Source organism: Perca fluviatilis, chromosome 1 (genome assembly GCF_010015445.1).
Source record: "Perca fluviatilis chromosome 1, GENO_Pfluv_1.0, whole genome shotgun sequence".
Taxonomy (NCBI): domain Eukaryota; kingdom Metazoa; phylum Chordata; class Actinopteri; order Perciformes; family Percidae; genus Perca; species Perca fluviatilis.
The window spans coordinates 40,954,716-40,973,674 of record NC_053112.1 but is presented as its reverse complement, the minus strand read 5'-3'; the positions used below and the strand labels follow the sequence as shown (position 1 = coordinate 40,973,674).

Sequence of the window (18,959 nt, the reverse complement as noted above, 5' to 3'; positions counted from 1 at the left end):
TGTGTGTGTGTGATTTAGATTAAATCATGAAAATATGTTTTAATCTTTCCTTTTGGTTTTCTTATTTGTTTCATATCCTGCTTGCGGAGGTGTCTCAAAAAATCCCGGTTTTCAACCAATCTCCCTGGCCAAGAGGACTCAATTCTTGCAACTGTCAGCTACTGAATATGCAATGGGTTATTCATAAGCGACACGCAGAAGAAATTCTCTTTATTGCTTTCATACCCAAGCCTTTCTCTCTTTTCACTGTGACTTCAGAAGCAGAGTGGCCTGCGACATGACTCTCCTCTTAGTGTGATGGAAAATCGTAGCCATGTGCACTCGGTCCAGCTGTTAAAAACACTCTTGGAATGAGTATATAGGCAAGCCCACACACACTATATGCAATATAACTAAGTACTCTGTATAGCGGCACTAAGGCAGATGATGTAGGATAGTAAGATGAGCAGGAGACATTATAGCTACACTATAGAGGTGTCTTTTAACAGAGCCCACATTTGCTACGCTTCAAAATAAATCATCTTTCAATTAAAGAAGTTAACTTCAATTGTTGTTCTTCAGACATTAGATACAGAAAGCCTGCTGATGGTGAATGAATTAAGAAATCTGTGGTTACTGCAATTCCCACTTCTCACATTCTTTTGTGATTTTAAAGCCCCCCCTTCTGCTCAAAAATGTGTTTTGCATATTGTAACTTTACTCAGATTTTTGACTTTGACACTAGAAGGCTTTCACATTCACCTGCAGTTTTGAAATGGCCATATATAGAAATTGTAACTGCAATTGCTTTAAAAAAATATATAAAACACAAATAGTTATTAGAAGTTAGCTATCTCTAAAAATAAAAATTCTTATTTTGCAGGCAGTGTGGAGCAGTATATATAACATTTGTGTATATTTGTATAGGTACATGTTTGTATTTCTTTTTATCCCATTTTAAGTGTGTTATTTCACTGAACAATAGAAGGAAATCCTCTTCCCACCTTATCCTCCACTCCCTCCCCTCTCTCATCATGACAACATCTGCTCACAGCTGGCACTCTATCGGCGTCTGCTTATTATTATTTCAAAGCATATCACAGTGACCAAACTGCTAATATTTGCATTAAGGTCCAAGTAAGCTACAATTCAAACTTAGCTCACTTTGAGTAATCGTGCGCCTATACAGGCATCATTAAAGAATATGCTACAAACACATTCTATATCAGATGGGTGTACATTTCCGGTTACACTCCTCGTGTGCTGTGGTGCCGTGTGGATTTCCCCCGCTCTCTGCAGGGTTGTTCAAGTTTGGGATCACTTAGTGCCATCCATGTAGCCTAAAGTAGGCTATCAGAGCACCACTAGCAGAACAGAGGCCATCCACACAGACTGGCAGCTGAACAGCAGTTCAGAGCGTGACGCGAGTCTTTTTCCACTCCGGTCCGAAGCCCAAGGAGCACTGGCTTTACACACCTCCTCCCCCCCCTCCCTTCTTCCGCTTCTCCTCCTGAGGAAAACACGGACGCTCATGGAAAATCCCTCCCTGTCCTCTTTATGGACTTTAAACGAAGTTACCCCGAGGTAACACATGTAGCCGACAACAAGCGTCTTATCTGCCCGAGTGCACTTTCTGCGCCGATTTCTTAACGCACTAGAACTTGCCTGCGCTCCATCAGAGGAGAGCGACGCGGGTGGGCGCTGCTGGTGGGTTCTATCCACAGAAGAAGAAGAAGAAGAAGAAGAAGAAGAAGAAGAAGAAGTTAAATGAAGATTTTCTTTTGGACCACAACAACAACAACAACACTCATTTGGACTGTTTGATTCGGATCGCGAGTGGTCTAAATGTCCCCGTGCTGAGGCAGCGGCGCGCAATGGGCAGCCCAGCTCATCTAATAGTAGTCGGCTATAAAATAAAAGAGCAACGATGTTGTCTGTGGCAAATAAACATGTTCAACAAATGACCTGTTTATTATATTAGAGAAGTTTCTTCTTTAATATATATATTTTTTTGCGCTGCTGAAAATTCCAGAAAAAACGACCAACCGGAGGAGGTGTGTTTGTTTGAGTGTGTGTGTGTGTGTGTGTGTGTGTGTGTGTGTCAACCAGCGCAGAGAAGAGAAGAAGGGAGTTGTAAAGAAAGAAGACTTGCTGCATCACGGCGGAATATTTAAACACTGTGTGTTTCCGCTGTTCACATTCAAGGGACTTCTTTTTTTTTGGAGGACAAGAAAGACAAGAAAGTAGCAAGTGTGTCCAGGGAAGCGGAAAGGAGATGACTATCAACACTGTTCTCCTGCTCTTCATTCTCTCTCTCACAAGTGAGTTCTTTCATATTCTTTAAATCGACCCAAGTATGGATGTGTATTTCAGTGAGATGACGATGATTGTCATTGTTGACAATAATCATAAGTGAAGACGCTGTCCACGGTGCTGAAGCACGCATCGCTTTGCCGTCCTGCAAAAATATTTTGAAAACATGAAGACAAAAACTAATAGTCTCTCTCTCTCTTTCTCACTCTCTCACACACACACACACACACACACACACACACACACACACACACACACACACACACACACACACACACACACACACACACACACACACACACACACACACACACACACACACACACACACACACAGAGGGAGAGAACACGTTGAGTTAATTAGGTCTGAGTGAACTGCAGAAGAGAGATAACTTACCACAAAAATGAATGGATGCAGTGTCCGGTAGATAATCGTGCACAGGTCACATTAAGGGTGGCACTAATTTGATATTGACCTTTTTAATCAAATGCTGAGCTAAATCCCAAATGCTTCTTTGCTGTCAGTATTCAGTAAATCTTACTGTGAGAAATCTTCCAAGAAGACAGACTGAACGAACTGCTGCGTTTTTTTTGGCATGCTACGTCCCTATACATCAGCCATTGGATTTGTATGTACTTACATTACCCAAAGTAAACAGGCAACGGTTCAAAGTAGCCTACTGCATGTTTCAAAATGTTGCAGTAGCCTACTTGTAGTATTCCTTTATATTCTCTAACAAGCAGGAAGATAATCTGAACAGAATCGGGTCATTTGATTACATCAGTGTAGCTTGGGGCCACTCTTAGAATTCTTTGACTTTAGTTTGTAAAAAATAAATAAAAAAAAGGCAGTAAAATTGTCTTCTTTTTATTTAAATTTAATTATTTATGTTACCATTTCTATCTCCCTATAGTTAAATGCTATTCAAACCCTTCTTTACATGACAGGAATGTCAATGTGGTGGTAAACCACCAAATCACTTTATTTTATTGAAATTACATTTCCTTTACATGATTTCTTAACAGTAACTGCGCAATTGCAAAAACATTAATTTCAAAAGGTAGTTTGGGTGTATTTGTAGAGTGTAAACAAGTCCTCAGGCTAGAATATGAAGGACATGACCTCACTGTTCTTAATAATAGCTACGGCCCTGAGTGTAGCTCATATAGCTATTCTCTGTGCGTTATGTTTTGTCATCGTATTGTTTATAGCAAAACAACATTGGCAGGTTCCAATGTGTGCGTGTTGTTTAGTTCATGTTGCCTTAAAAAAACATTTCTTACCTAATTGTGTTCTGTAACATCTGATTTACATTGTTAGTGTAGAGCTTGATGATCAGTCTGAGCCCATTATGACTTTATTTAGAAAGAGACACAAACTCAGAAGACCCCTGTGTGTCCCAAAAGGGAAGGATGTGGCATGTCTTTGAATAACACTCAACCTTTGCCTCAGAGACAGGGTTTAAAAAATGATGTGTAGTGGTCATACTTTTAAAATAGTCGTAAGTAAGAGCAGATGGGCACTTTGAATAATTTACAGAAGGCTATTTTATACCTACCGCCGGAGAGCTCTGTCTCCTGTCTTTTAGGAAGAACACTTCAATGTCTCCACCACTGTCCTGAAAGAAAAGCTTCCTTTTACTAACCTGACCTTCACAATGTCATCAAAAGTCCGTGTTTACCATCCATTGTTTTGATTGAGAGACCCCTAGCAGCAGAAAATTACATATTGTATGTTTAATAGAGTGTTGACTTGTGTCTTTTCCCCAAAACTGTATTAGCTTGTAGGCTGGAAAAAATCTGAGCCATCAATGTTCATATCGGTTCTACAAAAACAACTGGACTCAGACAAAGATCTGGTATGACAGGAAACACAGTCAAGCATTAATCTGTAACATCCATCAAGGCAAAGATATCCTGAAATCTAGGTTTGAATTATTTAAATGATGTAATACACCGAGAAGGCACATAGCACTTTGCGGTGTCTTCCACCATGTTGTTGTGAGTGTTTGTATTTCCATGAAGGTCTGAAGACTTGACCTGAGGGATGTACCACCAAGCGAGTTCGACAGAGCCCGGCTTTCTTTGCCTTAGCTGGCTCGACAAAGTCTGAAGCCCTCATCAGACATAATGGGTACCACGAGAAGTGGTTAACAACTTGCTCTGTTAACCCAGGATTTCTTCTTCAGGATTTGTACACATTCCCATAAAAGCATCATTTGACTCTTCTACTGCACAAAATGGACCGATCCCATGCCACCTACTTCCGCCTATGTAACCTAAAGCGTTACAGGTCAGTGTAACGCTTATCAGTTCAATTTTCTAAGCACAAACGGACATTTGGAAAAACAGAAAAATGGGTTCCAATATCCAATTTTTAATTTTTTTCCGCCTTGACAAATAAAAAAATTTGATCTTTAAACAGTTTTTCCAGTTTTCTGTTTTTATTCAGAGGATCAGAAATTTAGAAAATTACAAAATTGCATCTGGGCTCCAATTATTCATTACTGCAATGGTATTCTTTCCCTCGTTCAGCCTAGCTACGCCCCGCCCCCCAGTCGAAACCATCAGTTGCAAGCACCTCTGACCCCAAAGTCATCAGTTTTTTTGGTCCATATGCAGTTAATGACCTGCATATTCCGCAAGGTAGAGGAGGAGAATACCATTGCAGTGTTGAATAATTGGAGCCCAGACGCAATTTAGTAATTTTCTCAATTTCTGATCCTCTGAATAAAAAACAGAAAATTGTGAAAAACTGTTTAAAGATCCAATTTTTTAATTTATTAAGGTGGAAAAAAATGAAAAATTGGATATTTGAACCCATTTATCTGTTTTTCCAAATGTCCGTTTATGCTTAGAAAATTGAACTGATAAGCGTTACACTGACCGTTACAACACCTTAAAAGGTCCAGTGTGTAACGTGTTTAGTTGTTCATTATCAAAATCTGTGTTGCCCGTTCACAAACTTGTCCTTTTTCATGAATATTTACCACCACCACCAATTCCAAGTATTCCTTTTGGCTTGAAATTTTACATTTGCATTCGCATGAACTAGGGTAGACGTTCCATATTCATGCTCCATCTTGAAATCCGTTAGCCGGTAAGGGACATACAGGACATACTGCTCCACTTTTTGCGTTTTCGCTGTCACATGATAAACTAACAGGTGCTGCTAATGCTGCTAATGGGTATCGTAGCTTCCCAGCCCCAGCAAGTCTGAAGAAGGAAACATGGAGGACCACACGTATTCAAAATCCAAATTTCAGGAACAAGAGTCTTTTTCTTCACCCAGAAAAAGGATATTGAAAAGAGCAAGAGACTGGCTTTTTGAAGCATGAAGGCTACCGTAGCTGTAATACTTACTTTGAACTGCGTGGCGCGAGAGAGTTAATATATATGATCTCAACTAGATGGGAGAAATTCCTACACATTGGACCTTTAACCCTTGTGTGGTCCTTTGGGTCCCAGTGACCCGAAGGCCAACACAAGGATTATGTACTTCCCTTTACTTTGTTGAGAATTGCTCTCTAAACCCTGTTTCTTGTAAAGTAAGTAAGTAAAGTTTATTTCTAGAACACATTTAAACACAGTTTAAGCTGACCAAAATGCTGTACAAACAAGAACTAAGGTGCTGTATTAACCCTTGTTTAGAGAGCAATTCTCAACAAAGTAAACGGAAGTACATAATCCTTGTGTTGTCCTTCGGGTCACTGGGACCCGAAGGACCACACAAGGGTTAATACGGGAAATACAGGCCTTTCTGTTGCATTGAGACCATTCCAGATACAATCTGAATGTGATTAAGGGCTCTAACTATTAGCTTAACCTTCAGTTTAACTTTAACATCTCTATTACACAAATAGACTACTCAGGTTCTTAATTTATGGCAAGTCATTTATCCTACGAAGTTACAATAAACTGCAGGCTGAAGTTCTTTTCTTAACTTCGTACAGATTCCCCAGCCTCTCTTGCTTCCAAATAGCTAAACACATTGGCGCTCACAGTGACATGAAAACTTGAAACAGCAGGTCGCTGTTGTAAAAGTAAAAGAACATGCAGCCTTCCCTGCGTGTAATCTTACAAAAACAGACAATTCATCGGGGCACAGAGGGGGTGAAGCATTCCAGATATTAAATGCTCTCTGTGCTGTTGTCAGTTTGTTTGACAATGTAGACATAATGACTGTGGAAGTCAGGAGAGTGGGTCAAAAGCATTCCGCTTCTGACTTATTTATATGATCACTTTTACGTAACCAATAATTTAGGGCTGAGGAAACAAAAAGCTTCAGGGATCCTCTCACAGGGAAGGATGCATGACTGGATTTTTGTTTGTTCTTTGGCTCTAAAACCCTGCAGTAAAGCGCAAGACTGCAAGACACACACCCATACACACGCTTGCATCGCCTTAGTGCCCTTTGGTAAATTTACTTCATTTACAGCCAACTTGTTTATTGTTCATCATTCATGGTTGACACTGGCTTGAAAACATACTGTGATAGAGAGGGTATCACGCATGGAACTGCAACACACACACACACGCACACATAATGTGGTGACATTTTTGTATTCAGTGTTACACTACCCATAGACACATGCTTTGTTCATTTCAAGCAGAGCATGTATAGGTACATGCATGTGTACCTGTACGATTTTAAAGGTATAGCACTTTCAAAATAAAATGTTTTCCCACTCTCTGTGTTCTGAATGGTCTGTAGGCAGCAGGGCAGAGAATGCAGAGGAGCGGCTGGTGAACTACCTGTTGGGTCCAGAGCGCTACAACAAACTGATCAGACCAGCTGTCAATAAGAGCCAACAGGTCACCATCTCCATACAGGTGTCTCTGTCGCAGCTCATCAGTGTAGTAAGTATGCTTGTATAGAAAAACACATGTTTGTACACATGCACAAATACAGATTATCAGAAAAGCTTTGGGGCTCACTTTGGGGCCCCTACTTTACCTATTTGATAACGGTGACATCCTGATTGTGACAAAATGCGTTTAAGCATACAAACAAAATATATAAATGAAAAAAGGCGAACGTGAAAACATTACATCTCGCCAAAGTCAGATGTTATCGCCTCATCGCTGTTTAAATATTTGTAAAACCAACAGACAGACTTAAAGGGTGACCAATAGCATTGATTTATGAAAAAAAAAATACATACATTTTGGAGAGACAAGGCTTCTGCCCGACAGCGACGATATATATACATTTGTCAGGTTTACATGGACTTTTCAGTTGGTTTTCATGGACTTTCTAGGTTTTCATGGACTTTCAGTTTGTGTTTCCCATTCACCGTCCCCAGCACTCACTCCTCTCAGCAGTTCACTACTGATTACACGCACCTGCACTGCATTACGCCTCATCATCAGTTCACCACCTGCATCTCATCAGTAACCACCTTCTTAAGCAGCACAGGCACACTCGCTCTTGGTTCGAGTCTTACGTTTGTTCACGACACTCTGACTTGCTCTCATATTTCTAGTTTATTCTCCGTACTTCTTTACCTGTTGTTGGCATCCTGTTGTCTGCTGCTGCTCTGAGCATTACCTCGTCTCCTGCCGGTATTCTGCCTGTTCACACTACTTTCTGTTGGATCGTTGTGAATAAAGCTCACTGCACTAACTCCAGTCTGACTCCTGCTCCTTCCGTACGTGACAGAAGACTCGACCACTACAAAATGGACATGGATGAGGACGCCCTGGAGGATCATCTCTTCAACCAGAATGGAGACACTCTGGAGGACTTTGTTACGGTTTATCTTGATTACTATCAGAATGAGGCCTGGGAAGAGGACTTCTTGAAATATCAGTTCTGGAGCGGGTTAGATGACCCACTTGCTCGGATGCTGCTACTCGAGGACCTTAAACTGCAGTTTAGAGTTTCTGGACCGAGCCCTTTGGGTTTGTGGTTCCTCCTTCACGGTAGCCCTTGCCGATCCAGAGCCTGCCGATCCAGAACCAGCCGATTCTGTGCCAAAGTCCTCACCTCAGGCCTACTTCAGCAGGGAGCCATTCAGCAGCCCAGTTGGACAAGAGCCAGCAACCGTCTGCCCAGTCGACCAGAAGCCAGAGACTGCTCACAGCGACTGCCCAGCCGAGACTGCTCACCGCAACTGCCCTGCAAAGACTGCTCTATGCGAGCACCCAGCAAAATCCTCATCTCAGGCCCACCTCCGAAAGGGGCCAGCAAGCTGCTGCCCAGTTGACCAGAAGTTAGAGGCTTTGCCGGTCTCCGGCGCCCCAGGGACTTTGTCGGCGGTCCAGCCGACTCTTGCGCCCCGGGTTTTGTTGGCAGACCATCCTACCTCTGCTCCTGATACCCTGTCGGAAGAGTTGCTGGTTCCTGTTACCTCGTTGGCTGCTAGCAGCTTTCCTGAGTCCCAGCTAGCTAGCAGCTTTCCTGAGTCCCAGCTAGCTAGCAGCTTTCCTGAGTCCCAGCTAGTTAGCAGTTCCCTTGACTCCAGTGTCCCCAAGCCTTATGTCCCAGAGCTACCTAGTGTCCCCAAGCTCTCCAGTGTCCCCAAGCCTTCTTGTGTCCCAGAGCTACCTAGTGTCCTTGAGCTCTTTAGTGTCCCCGAGCTCTTTAGTGTCCCCGAGTTCCTAGAGTCCTGGCCGTGCAGCGGCCCCCCTGAGTCTAAGCTAGCTGGCATCTCCCCTGAGCCCGGGCTAGCTAGCATCCTCCCTGATACCAGCTAGCTAGCATCTTTCCTGAGCCCCAGCTGGCTAGAATCCTTCCTAAGCCCTCATCGCCGGTACAGCCCGGCTCGAAGCCCTCATTGCCTGTCCTGGACGTTATCCCGGGGAGCCTCCCTAAGAAAGTTTTGGGGGCAGTACGCCTCCGAAGGGGACCGTGGAGGGCCCACCGACACGGTCCCCTGGACCGCCATGGCCGCCAGAGGGGCCAGCTCCGCCATGGCCGCCCGAGGGTCAGCCAGCTCCGCCGTTGCCACGCCTCCGGCCAGCTCTGTCCAGGTCTTGGGACAGCCTGGAGTCCGTCCACATTCGCCCTGTCCCGGACTCCAGGCTGCCCGCCCTCCCTCCCGTGTTTTGCTTTCTACGGCGCGGGTCGCGCCTTGTGGGGGGGGGGTATGTCAGGTTTACATGGACTTTTCAGTTAGTTTTCATGGACTTTCTAGGTTTTCATGGACTTTCAGTTTGTGTTTCCCATTCACTGTCCCTAGCACTCACTCCTCTCAGCAGTTCACTACTGATTACACGCACCTGCACTGCATTACGCCTCATCATCAGTTCACCACCTGCATCTCATCAGTAACCACCTTCTTAAGCAGCACAGGCACACTCACTCTTGGTTCGAGTCTTACGTTTGTTCACGACACTCTGACTTGCTCTCATATTTCTAGTTTATTCTCAGTACTTTACCTGTTGTTGGCATCCTGTTGTCTGCTGCTGCTCTGAGCATTACCTCGTCTCCTGCCGGTATTCTGCCTGTTCACACTACTTTCTGTTGGATCGTTGTGAATAAAGCTCACTGCACTAACTCCAGTCTGACTCCTGCTCCTTCCGTACGTGACAATTATCATGAATCTGACCTGGGAACTTGGATTCATATCTTTTAAAGCTTCTAGCAATTCTTGCACATCATGGCTCATAACAAACAACATGTAGTAACATTTCATGCTTTGTGTTTTAAATGTGGGGTCATGGTCGCGGCCTACAGACACATCACCGGTATGCTTGTTTTTAAAAGTCATGAGGGGCAAGCTGCATTGTAAAATCCCTGGAGGCCCACAGCGCCCCTCCCCCACACAGGTGTTTTAATTTATGTAGCCTGATTAGTGCTCTTCTCACCAGTGTGGATGTGAACCAACTGTTTGACATCTCCATTAGGTCGGGACATCCTGACCATACGAGTTGATTTTAGTTCAAAGAGTCACATCACGTTAATCCACCCATTGCTCCACTCGATAGGCCCTTTTCATATAGGGGAAAAAAAAAACAGGTTTTACTAATAACAACAATGCCTCATACACATACATCAGACTTTATTACTGCTTCAGTACAGTTTCCCTTAAATGAAACTCAAACAATATAGCTACATAAGTATAACAGCATTGAATACATATTACATTATGTAATATGTGTTAAAACAAAGGTTATGATAATGCAGGTTAGGTGAACTGGCAACTTCAAATTGCCTGTAGGTGTGAATGAGTCTGACTCGGTTTGTCTGTCTCTTTGAGTTAGCCTTGTGACTGATGTACATCACCTCACACCCAATGCATTCTGGGATAGGCCGCAGCCCTCCTGCAAACCTGAATAGGATAAGCAACTTAGAAAATGGACGGATGGATCATTTTGGACATTTCTTTGTTCAAAGAAAGTATATCTAATAGTGCAGTCACGTCAGCATTGCCCCCCCATTGATTTCAATGATGCGATGCTTTAGCTTCCTGTCATAGCCATATCCCATCTCACATGCCTTGTGTGACATTTAATCCTACATATTTGCCATCTTAAATTATTCTAAATATTACAATTTATAATGTGTTATATTCTCTAACTTATGACCACACATATTTACTCTGGGTGGACGCTCTGCACTCTAAAACTCCTGCACAATAAAACACAACTCGGCTCTGTATTAAGTCTAACTTTGTGACATTTGTGAAGGTGTTGGAAGGGATGTTATTTTGCCTCAAAATGGTTATGTTATTGTGTCCACTCCCTGAAGGTGTGCTTTGACATTTTGGCTTGGACTTTTATCGTGCTAAAAGCCCTGCCAGTGGACAGCATTTTAATAATTCAGCCATTTATATTGTAAAGTCAAATCTTATGGACATGATGCTCATTGTATCACAAGCTGATTGTTGTTTTCTTACAGAATGAGAGAGAACAGATAATGACGACCAATGTGTGGCTGTTTCAGGTACAATGCAATCTTTCTAACTGCCCAGTGCACATACAGTACAGTACAGTACAGTACAATACACAGTACATTACGCCAGGTATGTGTGTTTGTGTTTGTCAGTTCATAAACGCTCTCTCTGCAGGAGTGGAATGACTACAGACTGAGATGGGACCCAGAGAAGTATGAAGGCATCAAGAAGCTACGAATACCATCCAAACACATCTGGCTTCCTGATATAGTGCTCTATAACAAGTAAGTATGTGCATGTCATTCTACCAAAAAGAAGACCAGTTTGTCTGTATTTGAGTTAGAGGATCTGGTTCTATTATGCTGTTTTTAAGTCAGTATAATGAAAAAAAAACGGCATTAACATTAATCGATTACAGTATGGTATTAATAGAGGTACAGTATCTTTTTCTACAGAATTAAGATATTTTCCACCATTATTGTCGTTTGAAGCAGAAAATCTGCTGCTAAAATAAGCCTGTTTTTTTTCTATGGGGATTTTGTAATTATCATTTTCTGCATTCTCTCTTCCGGTTAGTAAGTGCTTAACAGTGTGCGAAATACCCGTCAATATTCGGGGGGCGGGGTCCCCATCTCCCGATTGTTGCGCAATACCAATCTAAATTTTCTCAATGTGCAATAGGCCTATAACATTACAATATTTCATGGATGCAAGCCAAGACAATCAGTCTATAGCCTACATGACAACACGCACACACTTTTTTGATAATCCGATATGCTATAGTATTCGTAAAGCAACACTGACATAGGAGGTTGCATTGGCTAAAGTTGTTTGGATGCACGTTGTTTTATAACAAGGAGAGGCAAAGTTGTGCATTACAATGCAGACATGACAATAATTGGCACCAATCTGGCGCGCTTACAAGAGCAATCAACTGAATAAATGCCAGGCATAGCCTATGGGAGACTGGCACGCAATCAGCGCACTTGCAAATAAGAACCTGCAGTATGACCGATCGTGTGACATTATTTAACCATCCATCTACAGCAAATACGATCGGACAGATACATCACTGAACACATACACAAAGTACATTCGCCTAACCGTGCAAACAGGCCATCTCTCAAATTTAAAAAAGCACCACAATGTCTGCTTTTATTATCACTTCAGACAATCATCAGGGAGAGTTTGGGTTTGTCTGATTATTATCATTGCAATGAAGGGGAAAAAAGGCCTACAGTGCTGCCTCAAACGTTAGCCGACTTCAAATATGTCTTATTCAAGTGTTTAATGTAATTATACTCTGTGAATCTGTACTCTCTCTAATCTTATATGTCACTCACAACCTTTTACAGTGCTGATGGCGTGTACGAGGTTTCCTTCTACTGCAACGCTGTGGTCTCCAACACAGGAGACATCTTCTGGCTTCCCCCGGCCATCTACAAGTCGGCCTGCGCCATCGAGGTGCAGAACTTCCCCTTCGACCAGCAGAACTGCACTCTCAAGTTCCGCTCCTGGACCTACGACCACACAGAAGTGGATCTGATCCTCACCAGCGACTTTGCCAGCCGCGACGACTTCACGCCGAGCGGAGAGTGGGACATTGTCTCGCTCCCGGCGCGCAAAAACGAGGACCCCAACGACATTACCTACCTGGATATCACCTATGATTTTGTGATCAAGAGGAAACCCCTGTTTTACACCATTAATCTGATCATCCCGTGCGTGCTGATCACGTCGCTGGCTATCCTGGTGTTCTACCTGCCGTCAGATTGCAGGGAGAAGATGACGCTGTGCATCTCAGTGCTGCTGGCGCTCACTGTGTTCCTGCTGCTGATATCAAAGATAGTGCCACCCACCTCTCTCGCAGTGCCTCTCATAGGTCAGTCATATTGATGTGTTATAAATAGGGATGCACCGAATCCAGATTTTTGGGGTTCGGCCGAATACCGAATCCACTGGTTAAGATTCTGCCGAATCCGAAACTGAATACCGAATTCTACTCCCAGTTTTTAGCTGTGACTGGCCTTCCTTTGCCGTACCTGACGTTGCTGCATTTTGGCTGCTGTCTGTAGATTCCTTCACGCACAACTCATATTCTTTCGGATGTTTCATACGCGAATGTTTTAAAAGCGGCGATGTTGTGTATAGTTTAGGGTCCTCGCCACCACGAGACAAATCGGCATTGCAAATTGAACACGTAGCTGGACTTGAATGGCCTTCTTTTGACTGAAAGTACTGCTAAACAACACTTTTTCTGCTCACCAGTTCCATTTTCACTTTCTCACAGTCTACTGCATTGAACGCTCCATCTACGTAAACACCTTCCCGTAATCAACGGCGGCGTCATTACGTTGACCAGCGTAGCGCAAGCGTAGGGTTCGGTTCGGTGGAAAAAATTCTAAGGTTTGGCGGAAACAGAACCCTGTCAAAGTGCTATGCTGGTTTGTGCAAACTCAAATTAAAAACCTAAAGGGGCATAATCCCTTGTTTTCCTCGTAGGCTTAATATGAAAAATGTGCAGGAATTGCTGACTAATAACTTAATACCAACTTAATAGCAAACAAAAGAACAGCAAAGTAAGTCAAGTTGATTTATTTATTTTTTAAAACATTTAAACACAGTTTATGCCAACCAAAGTTCTGTACAACATATATAATAGTATAAAAGAACGTTATAATGGAAAAATGGAAAAAAGCAGAAAGAAAACATAAACAGAACATACCAACGGCAACAACAGGCACCACTTCACAAATACAGAATTATAGACATGATAGCACATTGAGGGATTAATGGGCTAAAAGGCCAATGAATAAAAATGTGTCTTTAGCCTGAATTTAAAAACAGAAACTGAGGGAGCACATCTGATATCTAGCTGGTTTCAGAGTTGTGGAGCAGCATCTGCTAAGGCTCTGTCACCTTTTGGTTTTGGTTGTGATCGTGGGACACACAGGAGAGATTTGTCGTCAGATCTAAGAGACCTTGGGGCTGATTGCCAGTAAATAAGATCTGTGATATAAGACGGGGCCTGACCATTTAAAGCCTCGAAGGCGATCAGCAGGGTCTTAAATTGGATTCTAAAGTGAACACGGAGCCAATGAAGAGAGACTAGCGCTGGGGTGATGTGCTCACACTTTTTAGTGCCAGTCAACATCCTTGCAGCTGCATTTTGTACCATTTGTAGAATGGACTGGGGAAGGTCTGAATATAGACGTTGCAATAGTCCTGTCTGGATGAGTTGAGTTTGGAAATGGTTTTTGACTGAATTGTTTGTCAAATATGACACCAAGGTTTTTTGCATGTGATTTCACATATGGGCCTTTGGAATTGCTCAGTACATGAAAATAGTATTTCTGTTAAAATTTGAACTGCAGAGCAGCAAATAGGTGACTGCGACATGATTCTGTTGTACTGATGGAGTTAGTGATGTGGAAATGTACGTCCTGAAAAATGTGAGCCATGCGGTGCCTTTATTAGAGACTTATTTGTCCATGTTGGACATGCAGCCAGTAATTACTGTATTTGAGACTCATTATTGATTACCTAGAAACAAGTGCAAGCAGAAATATGTATTTGTTCTTGATGGCATCTTGTCTTTTCTTTCTCTAAGGTAAATACTTGATGTTCACCATGGTGCTGGTCACTTTCTCCATTGTGACCTCCGTCTGTAACCTCAATGTGCACCACCGCTCCCCATCCACCCACCACATGCCGGACTGGGTCAAACACTTCTTCTTAGTCCGCCTCCCCACCTTCCTCTTCATGAGGCGTCCAGGCTCTTTCAACACTCGTGATAAACTCCGCAGGAAGTATGCCAACCAGAGTGGCGTCAAGAAGAACAATTCCCAGAGTGGCACAGAAAAGAAGCAGTACTCCAACATCAGACTCGGTGGGATCCGAACAGATGCCGACTCTATCTACGTGAACGAGGACTTGGCGCACAAGTTCTGCTGGAAGGATGACGACATCCCGGATGGGGGTGGTGGGTTGTCAGACCTCCGGAGGTCTTTGCCTGTTCAGTGGGATGCGGATGTGGAGGAGGCAGTGGATGGAGTGAGATACATCGCAGAACACATGAAGACAGAAGATCATGATGATAGGGTGAGGACATAAAGCCGTGGTTAAAAAAATAAATAAGTGATGAAGAGCAGGAAGAGATAGGATCAAAGGATGAAAGAAAGGGAAGACAGAATATATTATTGGAAAGAATGGGGGAAGAAAAGACCTACAAAAGCAGATTATGGAGAGGTTATCAGAACTAGATAAGACACGGAACATGTCTTAAATCTTTTAGTATTTGCTTTTGTCCTTCTGTGACATTATTACACCCTGCCAATCATCTATATTCGTTTATGAAAACCTCAGAAAACCATGCACACACTCATACAAACACAAACTGACTGACTAACCCTAGCCCCAGATTTGTGGCTTTGGGTTTTTAAACTTTTACCAAACTCGCACACTTAATACATATCACAAACAAGTTTTGCAGCTGTAATTGCTCATGGCAAATTCTTCATCAAGTTGCCTCTCTTCCTTTCGGCTGCAGTGCTTTTAAAATTATGACCTGATATGCATCCGAAAAGCTCCATAGACACTGCAGCAGGGAATACAATACTGCATCTTAATAAGATTGCTCATTTAGTTGGTTAAAAACGTCTCCGGTTGACTTTATTGTCTATAGCCGTCTTGTATTTAAACAAGAACCCAATGGTGTTAAAGGCATAGTCCGGATTCTTTGAAAGGGAGTTGTATGAGGTACTTATCCAGAGTCAGTGTAATAGCTACAGTAGATGGCAGTCAGCACATTGGGGAACCAGACAGGAGTATCGACACGGATGGTAAGCAATGTACAGCTGTTGATGGGGGCAGCAGCAAAACATATTTAAGCCACCTAAAAAAAGGCCCACCTAAGTGTACACCATTTAGAATATTTTCACCACTTTACCTTGCCGTCAGACAGCTCTTTCCGGCCAGGAACTGACGCCATTATATTGCTCTCTTCAAAGCCACCAGGCTCCTTTTACAAAAACAGTAATTTTATCTCACAGGTTTGCTGTTCTACCGCTGCCGTGTTCGGTTAGTTAGTTTGTAGTCTCGCTTTGCCAGACCCTACTCCAAAACGCGCCGAAGGAGGGTCTGGCTACTCCACATAGCATTCGGGGATGGGAGAAAAACGTGCTCTGGTTTAATGGCATTTCTTTAAACCAATCAGAACGGCCGGTGCTAAACTCCGCACATAGCTGCAGCAAAATAGTCGTGCAAGAGAAAACTCAGATTGCTGTCTGGATTTACCCTGCAGAGATCTGAGGAGCAGGTAACCATAGTCCTCAGAAATCCACCGAATTTAAAATTCCAACACAAAGAAAGAGGAAGGAAACTGCACGGGAGCAATCCCGGAAGTTGAATGTCAAGGATATAGACTAGTTAGTTTGTGTTATTGTGTGACTTTGGGATTTTTAAAGGGTTAGTTTGGATTAATTCTCAACCTGCTTTCAAACAGTGCTGAAATGCTACACAGTGGATGTGCTCGTCTTAAATGGGTCTTTTTATTTTACGTAATAACCCCACAAACTAATGTAGTTGGTTATTGATGTGCTCTGTGGCCTTGGAAGTAATTTACTACTGTTGGTGGTAAGCTGTTTACCTATTTCCAGTTGCTAAGCTACCATTGCACAGTCACTGTTAGGGGGAGGGGTCTAGCAAATGATCAGTTGTAAAAATAGGTGGATTATGAGTACAGAAACCTTTAGAGCTCTACACGCACATACTTTATAGTGATGCTTTGATCTGTCGTAACAACCTGTAATAATCTGAAGTTGTTGGTTTTGTTCCAGATCATAGAAGACTGGAAGTACGTAGCCATGGTGATAGACCGTCTGTTCCTGTGGATCTTCATCTTGGTGTGTGTGGTGGGAACTCTGGGGCTCTTCATGCAGCCGCTGTTCCAAAGCTATAACACACCCACTGCTGATGACACAGAGTGAGTCACATACACATAATAAAATCCATCACAAAACATCTCTTAACTTGGCAAAGACTGTCATTTAAATGTCCAAAATATAAGTGAAGCATACTGTTTTCTGTATACCCGTTGAATGACTTGACCCCATGCTTCTGCACAAAGAGGCTCAAAATTTGTATTGCATTTGACATGTCAAGTCACTTTGTATTCAAGCAGTTTTACTAGTAGTATGCCTTATTTGTTTGTGACATGAAGCTGCAGCTGCTTCACAATAAAAGCCATACTGGTGAGTGGAAAGCTTTGAATGTGAAAGTGTTTCACATCTTTCTAAACTGGATCTGTACTCCATTAGGGTTTATTAAAGCTTCAGAGTGGATGAGATAATGGCATGTTATCAACCTGTACAATTGCAACTGTCTGTTGTTGATGCAGATTAATGGCCACTTGGTTGAGATACATTACAGTAGACACATAAAATATCTTGTCATTTATGATAAATGACATTATGGCAGCCTAAATCAGATAAAAAAAAAAAAATTGATTATTGCTTTGACATTTTTCAGTTTGTTTTCTCGCTCTTTCAATTTGCTATTGATTGATTAACAATTGCAAGAATTGATGAGGACCAGAATCAATATGCAAATCAGAAGTGATAATGTCTAAACTATTGCCAATCCTATTAATAGTAGTCTTTTGTGTTCATGCTAACTACTTAAACATTTCTCTTCACTTCAAACAAACCGGCTGCTGCCAGAAACATAAAACTAAGCATTCACGCACCAGGTGATTTTTGCAGAATACAATTTGTCTTCGTTTCTATTCACTATTTTGTGTTTTTCTTTTGCTAGGTATAGAGATTTCTAGGATGTGTGGACATGAACTTTAAATGTAGCAGCTATAACCGAAAGGCTGCACCAGGTCTGGCTCTGATCTGTCTTTGCTCGTTGGATCTGATACATATCCAGCATAACCAATGCAGCCAGCTACATTGGTTGTGTTTGCAGCAGTGGACCTCAAACAAACACAATCATACTGGGACACTTTTCTTTTTGAACTGCATGGCTTATATTTCTGATGGACTATGCCTCCATCCAAGCTCCGCCTTTATCACAGGCATGGCAATCTTGATATACTTTTTATAACTCAAAAAGTGTGCAACAAGAACAAGGTTGTCAAGGAGCCAAGGTAGTGCCCGTGCAGTTTCTGACACAACATACATGACAGTTTCAGGCTATTTTACCCAGCTTTTATTTTCCAAATGTATAGAACAACCACAAATGACAAAGCTGGTAAAAAATACTGGTCATCTGTTGTCTTTGTTTTATTTTAGACTGTCTGTGCTGCTGGTGGAGTTCTTTACAGACTCAATGTGAAATGAAGGTGCAAAGGTTCATTACACATAACAACTCCTATAAGACCATAAGGTCTTTCTTTTCTCCTCTGCAAATAAGACAATTTTCCCAATGGACCATCATTTCTTCGTTCACAATACAAGCTTTATTGTAACATCGTGAGGACAATTTGTCCTATCCACCTTTTCTCTTCAGAAAAATATGAATGCATCATCTCTCTCGCTCTGTCCTTTTCATGTTCTGCTTCAGAGCTTTGTGCCTCATTTTCCAGCCTCCACCTCCCAAGTGGTGTTGTAATTGTTAACGCATTGTCTTATTTTGAAGAATGTGTATTCTCCTCTTGCTTTCTCTTCCTGTCTTTCTCTCACTTGCTTGGTTATTCTCCTATTTTCTCCCTTTGTGTGCTATATCACATCACACTTGTAGCAGCACCGGGTTACATACAGTACTAAGCGTAAATATGACACTGACTGTATTCTATTACATGTTAAATAAAAAGCTCTGTATTTTA

At 42.4% G+C, this 18,959-nt stretch overlaps 1 protein-coding gene across 1 annotated transcript; it reads left to right on the top strand.

Annotated features, from left to right (window-relative positions):
* The first annotated feature begins 1,295 nt into the window (after nt 1–1,295).
* On the top strand, nt 1,296–18,959 carry chrnb5a (cholinergic receptor, nicotinic, beta 5a). Its single transcript, XM_039814100.1, has 8 exons — nt 1,296–2,300; nt 7,006–7,151; nt 11,137–11,181; nt 11,306–11,415; nt 12,487–13,013; nt 14,742–15,232; nt 16,969–17,114; nt 17,945–18,959. The coding sequence occupies exons 1-8, from the start codon at nt 2,255–2,257 to the stop codon at nt 17,958–17,960; spliced, it is 1,527 nt and encodes a 508-aa protein (XP_039670034.1). The 5' UTR covers nt 1,296–2,254; the 3' UTR covers nt 17,961–18,959.